Genomic DNA, 18,386 nt, shown 5'->3' with positions numbered 1-18,386 from the left:
ACTGCTAGTTAGCAGCTAATTGGCATTACTCCCACTCTCCCGTGGCCTGACAGTAGCTGTCATCTTCCATCTTTCATCTCCTGCTTCATGAAATCAGCTCACTCCCGACTTTGCCTCCTCACATCAGGATCCGTGTTTGACTTTACGGCAGGGATACGTCTGCTGTTTCACCACACAGCCCAGGGGGAGGTATTCTCCGGAGGCAGATTAGTCAAACGTCCGATGAAGAAAGTTTTGGTTAGAAGTGTAATAACTGGGCCAACTGTGTGGCTTAAATAAAATAGAACATCCTGCCGTAGCTGGAGACACACACCAACGTCGCCTCTGTTAATGAATCATCCCTCGGTGACTGTTGAATTAAAAACAGATCTAATGTCTGACTTGACAGATTACTAAATAAATGAACATCTCAGACATGTTTTATTTACCAGCTTCTGCTTTAATATTTGATAATCATTTTCACTGGTTTATCAGATGTTCTTCTATGTGAAAGAGAGCTTCTGCGTCCCACCTACGAATTCTTGTGGCCACATTTACAATGATGTCAAAATTCAGCCCCGAACCATGACAGAGCCTGACTATTACTATTATACACACAGGACTTAAACTGATTCCATCCAGGACTTCGTCACTCCATCAGACCACCGCCCATTAACTTCAGTCTTTTAATTAATGACTTGATGATGTCCTGATTTTAGAACCTCTTTAGAAACCTTTTTGTGTCTCTTCTCACCATTTTCTACTGTTTTGATCTGGAAAACTTTTGACTCAAGGTTGACAAGACGACTCGAGTCATGGAGGGAAACATTGATGCAGCGTTTGTGAGCGAGTCCCTTGTCTCCCTTGCATTTACTGTAATTGCAGTGGAGGATGAAAAGGCGGTTGACATCGCTTCTGTCACTAACACTTGTCGCCCCCTCGGTGGCAGTTTGCAGAGTGGAAAAGACAGCTGTTACTTCCACTCTGGGGTTTCCCCCTCCCTCGTCCCTCCCCCTGCTCTTTCCCAGAGCGACACGCGTAATTAGACAGCGACAGAGCGTGGCTTCTGAACACCTGCAGAACACGGAAACACGGGCGTAGGGGGAGAAATTCAAGGCAGAGGGACGGCCTGTCAGCTTCAGCAACTCCTGCCTGCAGAGTGCAGAAGTATCGTATGTTTGCTGCCACTTTAGAAGAGCTGTCATCTGGAAATAATCTAAAGAAAAGCAGTATTTTTCTCTCACTATAGTAGTTCAAGGCCCCTCAGAAACACTTTCTCCTTGTCTTTCTTTATATATGAAACTCATGTGGTCTCAGTTTTTTTTTCTACCCGTCCTGATTTTCTGTTTTCTGGCCTGACATGCAGCAGCCGCAGCTCTACCTGTAGTGCGTAGACGTCTGAGTTGAGTTCTATTTTTATATAGACGGCTCTTAAGGCTGTACGATGGTAAGTTGAAAAGTTTTAGGACAAAAAAAAACACACATTATTTATAGGTATATGCCCCTCTGACCCCTGTGACCCTGATGCATAACACATTATTTATAGGTATATGCCTTATTTACCCTCTGACCCCTGTGACCCTGATGCATTCTCCCCCATCAGAGTCAGTTATGTTTTTTAATTTTAATTTGTTTTTGTTAAATATCTGTTTGTGCCTCTGGAGACACTCTGCATAATAAAATTATATATATATATATATATATATAAAGTATAGAAAAAAAATTGATGAAACCTATTCCTATAGTATTGCCCATTATGGCAATATATTGTATCATTGCCCTTGTATAGTAACATGTATCGTATCCCTAGATTCTTGCCAGTACAGACCCCGATAGAGTAAAATATTGTGGACCAAAGTGGGAAAAATTAATGAATAGAATAGATCAGATCAGAGTACAAACATATCAATATATTAAATCTAAAAATGTATATTTGTCCACAAGGCTTTCTCTGAGTTTGCAAAATCTTGAATTTAAGGAGAAAGATTTTCACTCCTCCGTTGATTTTGTAATTACTTTCCTCAGACTGGTACATTTCTTCGATGACCAAAAAGAAAATAATGAGCTCTTGTTGTTTTCACGATGGTATGAACTGTATGAAAAAAAGATAATAATTCTCCCAACGCTGTTTCAAAATGAAACTGTATGAAAAAAAGATAATTCTCCCAACGCTGTTTCAAAATGGATGAATCAGTGCATTTTGATCAAAGTCACACACACAGTCGGAGTGACAGCCTGTGACTTTTTCTTCCACTACTTTCCTGCTGCCCTAAGTGATGGATTGACATTCCAGACCCGGCTCCCTCTGCCAGGCTCGGGGCACACGCTCTGCAGCTTCAGCTCTCCTCGCTGCCAATCACACTGTGAGCCCCGTCTTCAGCCCGCAGCCTCTGACTCCAGGATGTGCCTGGAAGTCTACCTCACCTTCCTGTTTGATATTTATGTCCCTCCTCGCTGATGCACTCAGGACCGCGGCTCTGTGTTTCAGCAGACATCCGAGTTGTCATGGTGCCAGTGGTCAGCTGTGTGCCCGACGGTGGCTGTCAAGACCTGTCAGGAAATGTATGAACATCCTGTGCATCTGTGGTCTTCTGTTTGGAGTCGGCCTCGAACTGACACCAAACTTTTTTTTTCACGACACATGACGATTACTTTTGTTGTCTTTGTTGTTTTATATAACACTCACTTTAGCAGACTCAGTTTACAAACTTTTGAAAGTTTTTCTAAAAGCCAGTATTTTTATTTGAAATGTGTACAAGGACCTCAGTGATCATGTGATCAAGCTAGGGGTTACGGTCCCATGTGGGTTGGCCTGGAATTGAAATGGGGTCACCTAGTAATTGACTAAAAATATGAAAATATTACTCTACTCTTTACACAAACTAAAATGAAATGGTTCAGATTCTGGTGTAACCTACAACATGTTCTTAAATCAGGTTCTACAGTTTTACAGAGTGATGGACGTTAGTGTCCACTGTATTTCTTGGACATTATTTGGTGACAGGGTCACACTTATATTAGCCTGACCTCTTTTTTTTGGGGGGGGGGTCTTTAAATAAGTCTGAACAGTGTTTCTGTGGGGATTCTCGCCCATTCATTTGAAATAACATTTGCGAGTTCAGTGACCAGTTTTGGAAAAGTGGCTCCAGCTCAAAATCCCTGCTGCGTTTAATGCCACCAAGTGTTTGATGAAATTGAGGTCAGAGCTGCGTGCTGAGCCCCGGAGTTCTTCTGAACCAGACCCACCCAGCCATGTCTTCATGGACCTAACTCTGTACATTTGCACAGCCTTGATTAAATAGAAGAGGATCTTTCCAAACTCTCCACACTCACAGTATTGTCCAAAAAAGTTATAGTGCAATAAAGTATTTCTTCTTCATCATAACAGGAGAGGAAAAAGTTACAAAAATGGAATAATATATATTTGGATATGTCAAGGAGTTATCAGACTAATTGAATATTTTTTTCATATTTTAAAAAACAAGACTACTTTTCTTTAAACGTCTTCTGCTTTGTTGTATAATGTTCTGAAATTGGTGTTCCCACGGAGAATTTTCTCCTTTATTGAATCCTGAAATAAGTTCAGAATCTTTTTTTTGCCTGATTAAAGACTGAAATAAAGTTCCTTTCAAATTCTTTCAGTTCTGGAAAGTTAGCTCTAACAGCCGGTAATTTTACAGCCCATCACAGGCGACAGCCGACGCCTGAGAGGTTTTAATGGGAGTGTGAGCTTTTTGACTTACCCACATGCAGTGTCGTTTCAAAATTATTGCCCAACCACTGTGAAAAAGTCTGTAAAGCAAAAGTTCTGATGCTCACGGGTCGGTCCAGAGACACAGGCTGTAAAATGAGTCGTGATCCATTAAGGAAATCCCTGAATACACAGTAATTAATGTCCCTTTGGTGTCACGATTCACTGGTTCCCAACCCCCGGGGCAGGTTTCTGTGCTTCTACGGTCTAGTCGTAGTCACCAGGTGCTGAAGCTCCACAAATATTGAATTTCCAGAGTGTTGAATTCTTTAAGTCAACAGCAGTCATCAAACTGCGACTGTTCTTTGTAACGTATTGACGTTCCACTCCTCATGACTCAGCTGATTGGTGACGATATGATTATAAAAAAAGAGAGAACTGATGAGCGGTCACCGTTAAATGTGTAAAAAAAGAGAGTACTGATGAGCGGTCACCGTTAAATGTGTTAAACTACACGTTGGTAGATTTGTATTCATTTAACTAAAAATGTCAACTCACTTCCTTGTTGAAGTCGGTTTCATTTTGGAAATGATTAGCCATGCCCACGATATCAACATGAGATTCTGACTCTCCATAATTCTTATGAAGATGTGATTCTGCTGCAGTTCATTCATTATGATTACCACATCACAGACTGGTCTTTGTAGACAGGCCTGTAATCAGTAATCAGCCAGTCCTGTCTCTGGTTTGCTGGATGTGTTTGAACCAGACGTGGTGTCTTTATGTTTATTCATCCATTAAATATGTTCAGTATGCACAGCTTTCTTCCCTTTTTGCTCCTTTAGCGCTCTTTAATCCGTTTACTCTACCCTTGGAGTTTCCCCTGCATTTGCATATATCCAATTAAACCTGTAAACGGCCGTGGCCTCGCTGCAGCTGCGGAGACAGGAGTCATGTTTGTTCATGTAATGCATCTGCTCTCGTATTATTCCAGCTGTAAAGTGGAGAGGCATCGATGAAGACGCTGGTCCGTCTAATAACCTGTCAAACTTTTTGACAGTACTTTTCACACTAGACAAATATCAAAGTGCTTTGCAGGGGATTTCACAAAACAGAGAATCTCAAAAGAAGAAAAAAAAATCCTGACCCCACCATTTATCATTTTTAGACCAGAAATTGCAATTTTAAAGTGCAGGAGTCTGGAAACTTTAAAATGAGAGGTGTTAAAATGAGTGATGGAAGTTTTTAACTCTAAACTATAAAATACCTGTAGTATCCTCCAGAAAATATTTGCAACATCTACACTTTCATGTGCAACATCATTCACTTGTTTTCACAGGTTTTTTTTATTATCTGTAATAGTTAATTTCATATATTTTACCTGCAGTATTTCACAGTAACTCATATCTGCAAACTCAACATTATAAAAATGGGAGAAACAGCAAACTGATCTCTCTGTTACTAGTACTATAGTATACCTTACTTCTTGTACTCTGTACTGTACTCAAACTGTACTAAATAATACCTTTTAGAACCTATGTTTCCAACCCTGATTCCACGTAGCAACACTAGGGGGCATAAATCCCACCGCCCAGCTCTAATGTGGTGAAGCTGTAACTGAAGTGTGTTGTGTTTACCAGACTGAAACCGTATCAGACAAAGCCCTTTGTTTGTGTATAATCCCTGATTTGTCGGGTTGTGTACGTTTGACTGATGAAACCACAGCTTGGATCACCTTTAGCACACACACACTCTGCCTCATTATCCCGTGCGTTGTAAGGAAACAGGAAGCCGTGACAGTTTCCACCAGGCTGCAGCAGAGCTGCCTGAAGATGTTCCCGGCCCAACGGACGATCGATGAAGTCTCTGGTTTAGAACGTTTTTTTAGTTTTTTTCTGTATTTTTTTATCTGTTTGTGTGAGATGTGTTTTGGAGCCAGTTGCAGAAAGGTACAGAGAGAGAGTAGAAGGTCATGGATCATTAGTCCGACCGCAGTAAAAAACTAAAGGCAACAATTACTGAGTCTTTCCTCAACACATGCTGTGTTCTCTGGGCTCCACCGTCCGACTGTCTGAGGCCGTAACAACTAATCTGACAGTACTTCAATAATACTGCACCAACTCAGTAAACCAGTAGTTTACTAAACTCCTTCTGCAGCACCCCCCTTTGGCAGATAGGACAATTGGCGCCCTCCCATCCCCCTTTCACAGATAGAGCTTCAAAACTCCACTGAACTTTATATAAAAACCATTATTATCTCACCAAAAAAAAAAGAAAGAAAAGAAATTACAAATCAGTGAAACTGTGCCACCAATTTAAAGCTGAGAACCCAAAGTGCAATATCACTGCCCACCACAGGAGGACACGCCCCTGACTTTGGGAACCACTGTGGTTCATTGTGACCAGATTAATGTTGCTCCAAATTTGGATTGTTTTTATGTCTGGGTTTTAAATATACTTGAGCGTGAGTCAAAAAGTTCCAACATACATTAATAATAATGAGATAATTATTAAAATTTTGAAAGGTGTCTGATTAAAAATTGTCATTATTCACACGTCTTCAACAGCTTTCATTATATCCTCGTTATTCACACATCTTCAACAGCTTTCATTATATCCTCGTGATGAGCCGTCAAGAAAATGAACATTTTCAGAAAAAACACACCTCACTGGGTTTTTTTTGTAAGACATTTATATTTTTATAAGTACAATTTAGAGCACTAGAATGTGTTTTTAAATTAATGGAATACAATCATTGAACAAACTCTTAATAAAAAAACAAATTCAAACGTGTTAACGTTTTTCTTCATCTTTCGTTTACGTCCACGGCTGCTACGGTCACTTCATGCAGACAGGTGTGTGTGTGTCATGCCTGTGGCAGTCATGCCTGTGGCAGATGCATGTGTGCGTGTGTGTGTTGGGCTGCTGTAATGACTTGTGCAGCTATACTGCTTGAAAACAGCCAATCTCTGTATCTGCCAGAGTCCTGTGGTGGTGAAATGAACAGGAGATTCATCTCTGGTAATGTGCTTTTTTTCTTTTCTTTTTTCTTCCTGAGTGAAGATGAAATTGGTCAACAAACTGAGTGACTCTGATGGCACTGAATTCTGGGCCTGCCCAGTTGAGTGTCTCAGCTGTCGTCCCTGTGAGACGGCAGACTGCTTTTATTCCCCCCCGCCCCCCGTGTTCTGTACTGTCTCCCCTGTCTCTCAGCTGTCACCCACTGAAAGGTGCACCTTTCTGTGACCGTGCAGAGAAGGCCTTCAGTCAAGGAAACATTCTGCCTTTGTTTGGTGGAGTAAAACTGGTAAAGCAGACATTCAGGAAGGATTTGTTATTGGTGTCAAGTAATTGTAATTTTTAACCATTTGGGGGGTGGGCGAGGGTCTGCGACATTCATTAACCTGTAGAAACACAGTAATCAGCTGATTAGTTTATTCACTGACTGCTTTGTCAGCTGACATTGAAATAAAGATATTTGGTCAGCACCTCACATACTGTGGACTGCCTAATCTTAATCCTTACCTGAGTTCTAATCCTAATTCCAAAGTAAATCTTAAACCTCCTCGCTCAGTGTGACCTGCAAAAAGTTTCCACAAAGACAAACTGTCCCCGAAACAATTGTATTTTTTTTCCGAAAATGTCCCTTTAAGTGTGATTATACCAAGTGTACAGAAGATAGAGACATTTTCACACCCACTCTATCATAAGTTGCTCATAAAAGGTTTTTTTTTCACCAGTTACTCTGCTAATTGCTATGAATTATTTTCCTCAGTAAGACCTTTAAAATAGGATTTATTTTTGTGCCAGCAAAAGTTTTTTTTGTTTTTTTGTTTCTGGCAATGTTTGTCGTTGTTCGAACTCCCTTCTTCAGGAAACACCCTCTGTACGATGGTTCTAATCCAGCTTGTGTTCCTGCAGGTTCCTGGGTGTTCCGCCTGGTAGAGGGAGCTGCCCATTGACCGGACCTCTGCCCTTTGACCTCATCTACACCGACTATCACGGCCTGCAGCAAATGAAGCAGCACATGGGTCTGTCACTGAAGAGGCACAAGTCAGTCCTGCTGCTCTGTCTGATTGTTTACCAGGCTCTCTCCTCCTTTTTTGGTCTTCACTAATTGCCTTTCTGATGAAATGCACCTTTATTGGCTTATTGAGTGGTTGGGGGTCACACTGTCAGACCCCCCCTGCCTCCCAGAACATTAACTGCACTATACGTCCAGAAAATTGTCCCTTTTGGGAAATTTGTTTGCCTTCTTTTACATACTGATCAATTAGAGAACGAATGGAACTGTGATTCCACTGTCGCTCCGTTTATCTTTTCAAAACAACGAGGTGTTTGAGATGGAGGAGAAAAAAAAAATCTCCAGATTCCATCATTATTCCCCCTTTTCTCTTCTTCTTGCGATTATTACTAACAGTTATGTTTGATGAGGTTTGAGGACGGCGACGGCATCGTCTGCTGATTACAATCAATAACAGTTCAATGTCCTCAGATTGAATTAATTGATTTTTTTCCCCCACTTTTCAGTGTGAATATTCAGCACTGATTGGGACACGGACTAATTGTTCTGTAGTGTTTTTTATTTTGCAATGCAGTGGACTTAAAGTTTCACATCCACTGCACAAAGACTCGGCCTCGGTTGCAGGAAGTCAGTTGGAAATCTCACAGAGCAGTATTGATTCACGTCTGCTGCCAGTCTCCCTCCACTGAGCTGAGCCTCAGAGGGAGACGACGACGAAGGGCTTAAATCACAGCCCTGTTTCGGCTGGAACATGTCTGGACCGGTGTGAGCTGGACTTTGGTGAAAGTCTAACGACTGACAGCCTGACAGACAACTCACCCAAATGTACACTGATGTAACACCAAGAATATCGTCTTTCTTACAGCCAAACAGCTGCGTTTGAAAACATATGTATTATTTATATGAGGATATAAGAAAGGAAACTACTAGAAAGATTAAAGACGAGATTGGAGTCTGCCAACAGTTCACAGAGTGAGTGTTGGGGAATCGGCAACAAAGAAAAGGAGCAGTCGATACGCTAGAGAATTATATTCATAAATATATATATGTGTGTGTACATGACTGACTGACTGACTATATAACAGCCAACATGTGTTGAGAAGGTGTGTTAATTAGGGTGGTAAAATGGCTCTATTAGGGTTTAAGGTTGAAGAGCTCTGCAGGGTGAGATGGAGGCAGATGACCTCTTGTGGTGACCCCTGAATGTAGCAGCTTAAGGAAAATGAAGGTCTCTGTTGTTGTTGTGGTGATTGAATGGTTTATTTGACACCTGATGTGGTGTAAAACAGCTCTGTGTGTGTGTGTGTTTTCATTTTGTCCCAGGTGCCACATACGAGTGATTGACACCTTTGGAACTGAGCCTGCTTACAACCACGAAGAATACGCCACGCTGCACGGCTACAGAACCAACTGGGGCTACTGGAACCTGCACGGCCAGCAGTACATGACCATGTTCCGTATGTTGATTTTGCTACCGTGTTTGTTTGTTTGTGAACAGATTGTCGGAGCTCACGAAATCCTCAGGGCCGTCACAGAAAGAAAGGTTTCGGTTTTGTTTTGTTTTTTTGGAAACCAACCCTGACGCGGCTCTGTTTGGTGGCAGCTGTGTCTGAACAGATGCCCGAGGCCACCGACTGTGGTCTGACACCGGTGGCTTCACACACACAAACACAAATGTAATCACGGTGCTTTTGATGAAACCGTTGGCAGGAGAAAAAAAAACCTCTGATGCTGAAAATAATTCTCTGATAACTAGCTGACAATAAGTCGCCTCTGCTGATTTCAAAGGGAGACCACGAACACAACACCGACAGCCCGGCTTTCATCTCGGGTTTGGAAATTTACTGCCAGAAAAAAACAGACCCTTTGTTGAGAGGCGTCTACAGACCACACTCACAGACCATTTGATATTTCTCATATATATTTGAATAGAAATTCAAATTAATCATTTTAATTATATATAGTTTATAGAGTATTGGCTCAAACTGAGCAGATGGGTTTATTACCAGAGTAGAAATAGTACATAGTAACTACCAGTAAAAAAGTATCAGTAAATACATAAACTCATGTAGGAAATGTTTTGCCAATATCCTCCAACAAATACCAACAAATGATTTAAAAAGTCAAAAAAGACCAGTTACCAAAAACGTGTTGAGGTTTTGGGGTTTTTTGCACCAAGGTCAACACATCCATTGTTGTTCAACAAATAAAATGAAGTCGGTGTGAGAAGAAGGTTTTGGGTTTTTTTTTTCCTACAGTTGGCCTTGATGAAAGAACATTTCCAAATGACATAGTGATAAAAAAGTGTCAGAACCGTTCCTGCTGTTTGGATGTGGACAGATCCTACAGGCATCACCCTTTTTAAAAAGAATTCATACAGTTTTGTGAATTGTTTTTTCTGATATCCTATTTACCCATTGTTTTATTTTTGTTTTGTCGTTCTTGGCAGCTCACACTCCAGACAACTCTTTTATGGGCTTCGTGGCAGATGAGCTGAATGAGACAGAGAGGCTGCAAATTCAGAAGAACAAGGTGAACAATATGGCTGTGGTGTACGGTAAAGAAGCCAGCATGTGGAAGGTCAGTACATCCCACTCTAACGTCTACATCGGGGGTGTCAAACATAAGGCCTGCGGGCCAAAAAAACAGTCCGTTAGAGGGTTTAATCCAGCCCACTTGATGAATTTTTTTAAAGAAAAAAAAATTGCACAACACTTGATGTTCATGATTTTTTGAAAATATGAATATTTTCTAATGTACAGTACTTCATATCTAATCAACCAAATGAACAAAAATGAGTTTGACAAACCCCGGTCTACATCATCTGCATTTTTCCCTTGTAAAATGGTCTGGCGCCCTTCAGGAGAAATGCAACCCACACTTTGGAAACCGTTGGCTCAGATTATTTGTATTTATGTTGGAGAAAAATGTGACAAACAAAGAATGAAAAAAAAAAAAAAAAGGTTCTGGAGGACATTTGAATATCACGTAGCTTAGCTGTGAAACACCCACTCGCTATTACACATCCAAACAACTCCTCTAGGATTGCCTCCCAAGGTGTGAAGATGCAGAAACAATCGCTTTTGTTTCAGAGTAAATTTTGCCTCCAAGCTGCTGGCAAGGCGTTCCTGTCTTTTTACTCTTACTTTCAAGTGTGATGCAGCAGCAGCAGCAGCAGCAGTAACCTTCTAAGGTTTACTCCACTTAAATATAGCTACAGCTTTCATTCCTGCACTTCCACCGCTTCTGTTCCACATCCTATTGAGGATGTATCTGTGGTTCTGGAATATCGGTCTTCTGAGTCTGAACTTCTCCGAGGAATTAATGTGTTTTCATTGAGCGCAGGTTGAAGGTCTTCATGTGAAATGACCCTTGAGGGAAAAAAATGACTAATAAGTCTTGTCTGGTTTTTTTTCTCTCCCCCATTCTCAATCACTCCTGTTCATGCACTCACCCTGTACCCGAAATGACTAATAAGTCTTGTCTGTTTTTTTTTCTCTCCTCACCCATCTCTCCCCCATTCTCAATCACTGCCCTCCTGTTCATGCACTCACCCTGTACCCGTGCTCCTCCCGTGTGTTCGCTCTCCACACAGCTTCAAGTGAGTACGAGTACGGCTGCTTCTCACTGCTATTATTTATCGATCCTGAAGGATCTTCATCCAGAGTAATCCATCATTTTTGTTATTCTTCAGTCATGTTTATACTACATATTTTCTATAAACTGTATATTGATCCTCAGAAATGTTTCTCCTTCAAACTTTTATCTTTCTTTTTTCTGTGTAGTCGCCAAAATAATCAGGTTAATCTTGATAGGAGCGGAATATTTCTAACCCTTTTTCTCCCACCCAAAACACCCCCAGTGGTTGAGCCACAGTATTTTTTTTTATTTTTTTTTTGGCTGGTGCAGCAGAGGTTTTTGTGCCGCTGCTTCATGACTAAATTTCAACTGTTTACTTTTCCTTTTGTTGCTTCTTTATTTCTTTTTTGACCAAGAGTTGAGTCCAGCTGGGAACAAAGACAGGAGTTTAACACTGGGGCTTTACAGCAAGCGTTCAGTCTGCCATGATACGGCTGTGCTGCTCTCCCCGGAGGTTGAAATCCCTCCTATTGAAATACAATAATGACCAAGGCTTTTGTCTGCAGTGGGAGTTTGTTCAGCCAAATTTAACTTTAAAACAATCTATGAGAAGCAGTTTTTGGTAGTATAATTGTATCTGATACAGTAGTAGTTTTATGTAGAATCATCTGATCATTTTCAGGTATAAAATTCAAAATACACATTCATTACACACACACACACACACGCATTAAAGTAAAATTCTTATCAGATTATTCACTAAACGTTTTCTGAAACAGCGTTTTTTCACTTGTTCATTTAAAAAGAATGGGTAAAAAATAGCATAAGCATTAGTTTTCAAGATAAAAAAAGTCTGGACTTTTGCTCTTTATGGTCGAGTTAGTATTTAACAAATGTATTCAGTAGAGATATAATTAATATTTTTTTCTTTATAAATGCCAAATAAACAACATTTGCAGAAAATATGTTTCCTTTTTCTCATGTAGCAACATTTGCGGGAACATTCAGGCTGTCATAATGTCATCCATTTTCTACTCAAGGGTAAGGAAAAGATCCTCCACATCCTGAATCAGTACATGGAGATACATGGAACTGTCTACTATGAGACGCAGCGGCCACCAGAGGTGCCAGCTTTTATCAAGAACCACGGTTTGCTGCCTCAGCGTGAGCTGCAGCAGCTTCTCAGGAAGGCTAAGGTGAGTCGTTTCAGGTGCAGTTATGAAAAGTTGAATCCAGCCTTATTTTCTTTTTCTTCACCTTCTCCGTGGCCTCTTTTTCTTGTCCAGCTTTTCATCGGCTTTGGTTTTCCCTACGAGGGCCCTGCTCCCCTGGAGGCCATCGCCAACGGCTGCATCTTCCTGCAGCCCAGGTTCAACCCCGCTCACAGTTCCCTCAACCATGACTTCTTCAGAGGAAAGCCCACCTCCAGGAAGGTGCACAAATTTAAAGTTGGACCCCTAGGGGGGGCTAACATTATTTAAAGATTGGACTTTGCAGCGAGTAAAATCCCTGCCGGCTCGTCCCCTCGAGTGTGAATACACACTGAGTGTGAGTGAGTGTGAATTCATGTCCCTCCTCTTCTCCCTCAGGTGCCTCTCAGCATCCCTACGCAGAGCAGTACATCGGCCGACCGCACGTCATCACTATCGACTTCAATAACACTGAAGAGTTTGATGCAACCATCCGCCAGATCATGGAGATCGATGTATGTTAATTCTCTTTTTATTTATTTTTTTCCCAAACTCAGCACTATCCTCTCAGCAAAAATAATACTCCCGTACACAGCACGGTCCGCGCTGCTGCATTACCGCTGAGGCGAAGCCACAATCTGCTGCTGCACTCTTTAGATTTATACTTCACGTGGACTGACCTACATTTGAAGCCCTGTGCTTCTTAATAGAGCTCTTAATCATGGCAACTCCATATGAGAGCAGAATGCTTAGCTGGCTCACCGCTCACCGCTCACTGCGATGCTAATTGCCACAGACATTCAGCAGCTACTGTGTAGTAGCTGGACTATTCACACACCTGGGTTTACCTGGCGTCCTTCCAGAGGCCGAGGCAGCAGTCAGTGAACGTTGTCTGCCACAGATCATATTAATCGATCACGCTGCGCTCAATCTGTCACCAGAACAACAGAGCAGCGAGCCAAGATCCTCTGCTGGTGCCGGGATTCACGTGCGTCTCTATCTGCCAAGTATAGACTCCAGGTTTTCAGCTTGTTCATGAAAAACATGAATAACTGTGTGTTAAGAGAAACTATTAAATAAAAAAATTATGTTGATTTAATATACACAGATATAAATATTATAAATGTTAACGCGCACTGCATTCAAGCCCAGTCAAGTATAGTATTTTAATGTAGGAAATAAAAAATAAAAAAAACACTTTACTCGTAGTTTTGTTCAGATCTGAATGCATCACTGAGGCATAAAAATGATACATTATCCCGTATGTCTCGTTCTTTGATATTCCCATTTTTCTCCTTTTTTTCAAACTAAATTACTACATACATTTTGCACAAGAGCTAAGACAATTAATAAGAAACGGAAGGACTGGACCACAACCGAGGACATGAACTTCGCTGCCTCTTTACTTTCTCTCACTGTCTTTTTGCCTCGGGAACGTGGGCGACGTCCCAGTTTTTATCGATCTCACCTATAACCACATGAAATAATGAATTTTGCTCACATATTTTTTACAGCCTAGCAGTGCAGTCAGATTAGAGACACGCACGTTTTTCTTCTTTTTTTTTTTTTAAATATTCACCAACTGCTGAATTCAAATCACCATCTATGCAGGCTTTTATTTATTTATTAATTTCCTTCCTCTCAAACACTTGGGTTCTATTATATAAAGATGCCCAAAAGGCAAATTGCACAGCAGAATAGCTGATGAAGTGCCAGATACATTTCATTAAACTCAGATGAAATAAAGTAATAAGGAAATGCTAAGAGGAACACAACACTAAGAGGAACCATTTATCAGTTTAAAAGCCCCCGACGCTTCAGCGGCCTCATAATAAACGCTGAGATCTCACTTCATCCACCGTGGGAGACGCTCAGAAGGGACTCCGCTCTGGGATCTGGACAAACTGTTTTCTGTCCTGATGGATTCCATAATTATTGATGTCGTCAGAACACAATGAGATATAAACACGGAATAATTAATATAAATGTGACTCGCGAGACCTCGTAGATCTGCATTACGCCAGCAGGAAACGTTTCTCGCCCCGGCGACAGAGAACTAAAAACCGATTCATCAGTGTTTTCTCAGTGGATTGCAGTACTAAGCAACAGTACCAGAACCACCTGCAGCGTTCCTGGCTCCAGCTCCACCTGTGGGTCACTCTCAGGTCACCACTTTGTTGACGTGCTTTACGGAGTCGTCGGTAGAAATGAAGAAATCAATTTACGAAGCTGCCACAAGTGATGTACGAGGTCATTGATTTTAATGTGAGGCTGGTGGCATGATATAAGGCTTTCACAATTACACTAATGAATGTGTCAGCATTGATTAACAGATGTGTAGTCATTCTCTCTCTTCCTCCCCCGTTTCTTAATCTGTGTTGTCATCTGTGTCGGCAGGTTGAACCCTTCCTTCCCTACGAGTACACCTGTGAGGGGATGCTGGAAAGAGTTCATGCCTACATTCAGAACCAGGTCGGCCTTGACATGTTTTTATTTTTTTTATTTTAAATAACTGCTCTTGTCACATAGTGTTAAAGTTGGACTGAAAATGTTCTTTTTTTTTCCTTTGGAAACTGTGTTTCTAGAACAAACTGAGAAGAAAAAACGTGAATGTTGAATGTGAAGAAGTGTTTCCATTCCCACCCCTGCAGGGGGTGCTATAAACAGCATGAAGGCACTGGTCCATAAGTTCGGATGTGCTAGCAGAAAATTCATGAATCTCAATCGTTTTGACCTAAACCGAATCAATCAAAATGCTAATAAAAATGTTAACGATGTTATCCTTCACTTTCAGTGGCACTACTGCCACCTTGTGGGCATATTTTTCACTTACTAACAGTTTCTGTTTAAACAGGAAAACAAAAGTTGTTGTCGGTCCAGTTTCTGTGGTTAGAGGTTCTTTCACCGCTACAGATGGCAGCTCAGATGTACATGCCAAACCTTGAACTGCCTGCATACTTGATACTGAACCAGAGACGATTTTTTTTTTCTTTTTGTACAACTTGACCCCGTCACTGTATTTGCAAACAAATGAGATGGAATTCAAGACTGGCATCAAAGCAGCCGAATGGAGAGTGAGTGTGAATAACTTTGGCCCCGTGCCTGCGTTATAAAGCCCAGAAGAAAAGATTTAAAGCCGAATTCTGGAGAATTTTATTAAAGAGCAAAGGTTGTGCCAATGAAGCTCTATTGGAACTTGGTGGAGAAAAAGTCTGTAGGTTTTTTTCAGCCCAGACAGTGAATAAGAAAGGTGATAAAAACTGCATTAAATACAGTATGGGGTTTATATTATAAATATAACTTACAGTAATATACTGTGTATATATATATATATATATATATATATATATGTAGACCTAAATGTGTGTGTATATGAATATGTATTTTATATATTTATGTATTAATTTATTTCTTTTTTCTTTATTTCTTTGCATAATCCAAATTTCAGAAATATTAAAAAGGAAAACTGTGAGGTATATACAGTATATATTTTTTAGAATTGTTTTTTAAAACATAGATGTGTCCATGTTACATCATTTACTGTAAACTCAACTAGAATCCAGACTCTCCTGGATTTGATGACTAGTCTGGCCACAGTGTTTACACCTTTGGAACAAGGCATCGGGAAGCAATTAATTACAACCTTGGCTGTGACTATATGGCGGAGCGCAGCGATATGTTTTTTTTTTGTTTGTTTTTTTTACAAATGCTGCTCAGCCAGGCTGACGGCGGCATGGCAAATGAAATGCTCATATAGAAACGGACCATTATCCAACATTTTACACCTATATTTGAACAAAAACAGTAATTCAAGAAATCTGACTCTTATTATGGCACACATCCCACAGCCACACCAGCCCTGACAGATGTTGTGCTGCTGCTGCTGCTGCTGCACATCTGTGTATTTGTTGCTGTGGAGAAAACGTCCCCTGCTGTCATGCACGAACTCATCTAGCCACCGGCAACTCCCACTGACCACCCGGTGTGTCCAAGGTCGGCCTCTCGACATGACTCCTCTTCCTCAGTGTTTCCTAACCTGCCCCCGTTTTCATATCTTTTCTCCCACCGTGACGGAGCAGAGCAGCCTCCTCACCTGTCGGCTTCTCCTTGTCCCGCTGTGACCAGTGGAAGAGACTCATTTTCATTTTAACCATTTTCTGCAATGCGGTCAATTTTTAAAAGGGACGGTCTGGAATTTAAATCAATAATTTACGATTACCTCACAGGCAGTAAATGGGAAATCTATTTTAAAAGTCTGACATTTGAAAGGAGATGTTATATAGCAGCTAAAAGCAAAAAAAAAAGGGGGGGGGAAGTTTGTGAGTTTGTGATTGGTTTCAGTTTGAAAAAAATATATAAAAAAATTATCTTATATTTTTATAAACATATCAGTAGTTAGTTCCTGAGCCTGTTGAATATACAGGACTGGAGGTGGCGCTAATGTGGTCTTTCAGCAGAGCCTCATTTTAACTGCAAATGTCATTTATTATCAGTGGCTGTAGCTGCATTCATGCTCTTATCACGGGGCAGCGGTGAGAGCACTTGTCAATTAGGATAAGCACCCTTCACTGGAACAAATTGTTTTTTTATTTGCTGCATGAGATGACCAGAATACCTCTCCACAGTCGGCTACATTTACTTCAGTCTAATGTTTTATTTTCACTCACCTGAATGTCTGTGTCCATTAAAAACACTGCCGATTTCAGCTGTTCTTTTCTTTCTACCTGCAGGACTTTTGTTCTCCTGAAGCTCCGTTTCCTCCGTTAAACTCATCCAGGACGTGGCCTGCCGTGCAGCCTGGACCTTTCACTCTTTTACCAAACTCCAGTGTGCTAACCTGGGCCTTCAACACCAGCTCTGTCAAGTCCTGGCCCCCCCTCAGTGCTCTGCAGCTCCTGGCTTCACAGGAGGGCCACTCGTGTGTGAAGACCTGTCAGAGCGCGGGGCTCATCTGTGAACCTGCCTTGTTTCGCTTCATCAACATTAAGGAGGCCTTCAGCGCGTGAGTATCCTGCATTTAATCTGTATCCACAGGCAAAGAGAGTTAGAACTGTCATTTTCATTAGCTGCTATTGTTCAGCCCTCAGTCACCATTTGTTGGATTTTCCTCCTTGTGATGTTTCTACATTCTATAATTTTCCTATTATGAAAATTTTAGCCTTTTGTTCAATGAAAGATAATGAAACGGGACTAAACACTATGGTTGATTTAGCGAAATCTGGTCGGCAAAGTGAAGTGTCGCCTCTGTGCAAAGTCGCCTTCGTCTATCATTCAAACACAACCGGAGCTAGTGAAAAAAAAAAATCCAATATGGCGACTTCTCACTGAATACCCCTTCAACCCTCTTCATGTGAATTCTCAGGGGAACATAAACTAATTGTTGCCCCACGTCTCCCCTCCCTCCACATCCCCAAAAAATCTCACACCCACACTGTGACTTTACCCTTCTCATATTTTTTGTATTTGCAGAAATAACGTGTTTCCCTTCAGTCCCAGAGGCCTCACTGTGGCATAAATATTAAACACATTAATGGAATAATCCCCGGTCGCCCCCCGGTTCTCCTGCTGACGCTCATATTGAACACAGTGTTGTGTTGTTTCGGCAGGATTACAGCTAACACCCTTTAACAGAGCTGTTGTTCCAGTGTGAAGTGAGTTCTCCTGCCTTGTCTTTGCTTCCAGGCTGAACCTCCAGTGTGAAGGACTGGAGTCGGAGAAGAACCACCTTTTCCCGGCCTTCGCTGCCAAACACGCCGAGTGTCTGCTGCAGCAGGACCCGCTGCTGTTCAGCTGCGCGGGTTCTAGTGACACATTCCGGCGCCTCTGCCCCTGCAGGGACTATCGTGTGGGTCAGGTGGCGCTGTGCAAAAACTGTTTATGACCACAGGTGGATGTGATGAAAGAAGGCTGTTTTTAATTCCTG

General features: G+C 41.4%; 1 protein-coding gene across 2 annotated transcripts in view; it reads left to right on the top strand.

The window, feature by feature from the left end:
* Window positions 1–18,380, top strand: part of mgat5b (alpha-1,6-mannosylglycoprotein 6-beta-N-acetylglucosaminyltransferase B) — a 43,822-nt gene extending 25,442 nt beyond the window's left edge. Inside the window, exons 9-18 of one of the 2 annotated variants that reach the window (XM_008330066.3) lie at window positions 7,592–7,723; window positions 9,018–9,151; window positions 10,144–10,274; window positions 11,290–11,295; window positions 12,314–12,469; window positions 12,560–12,708; window positions 12,864–12,978; window positions 14,861–14,935; window positions 17,194–17,465; window positions 18,146–18,380. In XM_008330066.3, the coding sequence (XP_008328288.1) occupies window positions 7,592–7,723; window positions 9,018–9,151; window positions 10,144–10,274; window positions 11,290–11,295; window positions 12,314–12,469; window positions 12,560–12,708; window positions 12,864–12,978; window positions 14,861–14,935; window positions 17,194–17,465; window positions 18,146–18,344 (1,369 nt within the window). In that variant the 3' untranslated portion in view covers window positions 18,345–18,380. Of the gene's footprint in view, window positions 1–7,591; window positions 7,724–9,017; window positions 9,152–10,143; window positions 10,275–11,289; window positions 11,296–12,313; window positions 12,470–12,559; window positions 12,709–12,862; window positions 12,979–14,860; window positions 14,936–17,193; window positions 17,466–18,145 lie in introns of those variants that run through there. The other variant, XM_017040194.2, reaches the window with a different exon arrangement.
* Window positions 18,381–18,386: the final 6 nt, after the last annotated feature.

This window comes from Cynoglossus semilaevis, chromosome 17 (assembly GCF_000523025.1).
Source record: "Cynoglossus semilaevis isolate Cse_v1.0 chromosome 17, Cse_v1.0, whole genome shotgun sequence".
Lineage (NCBI taxonomy): Eukaryota > Metazoa > Chordata > Actinopteri > Pleuronectiformes > Cynoglossidae > Cynoglossus > Cynoglossus semilaevis.
The sequence above is the reverse complement of the archived record's forward strand: the minus strand, read 5'-3'. Positions and strand labels throughout refer to the sequence as shown.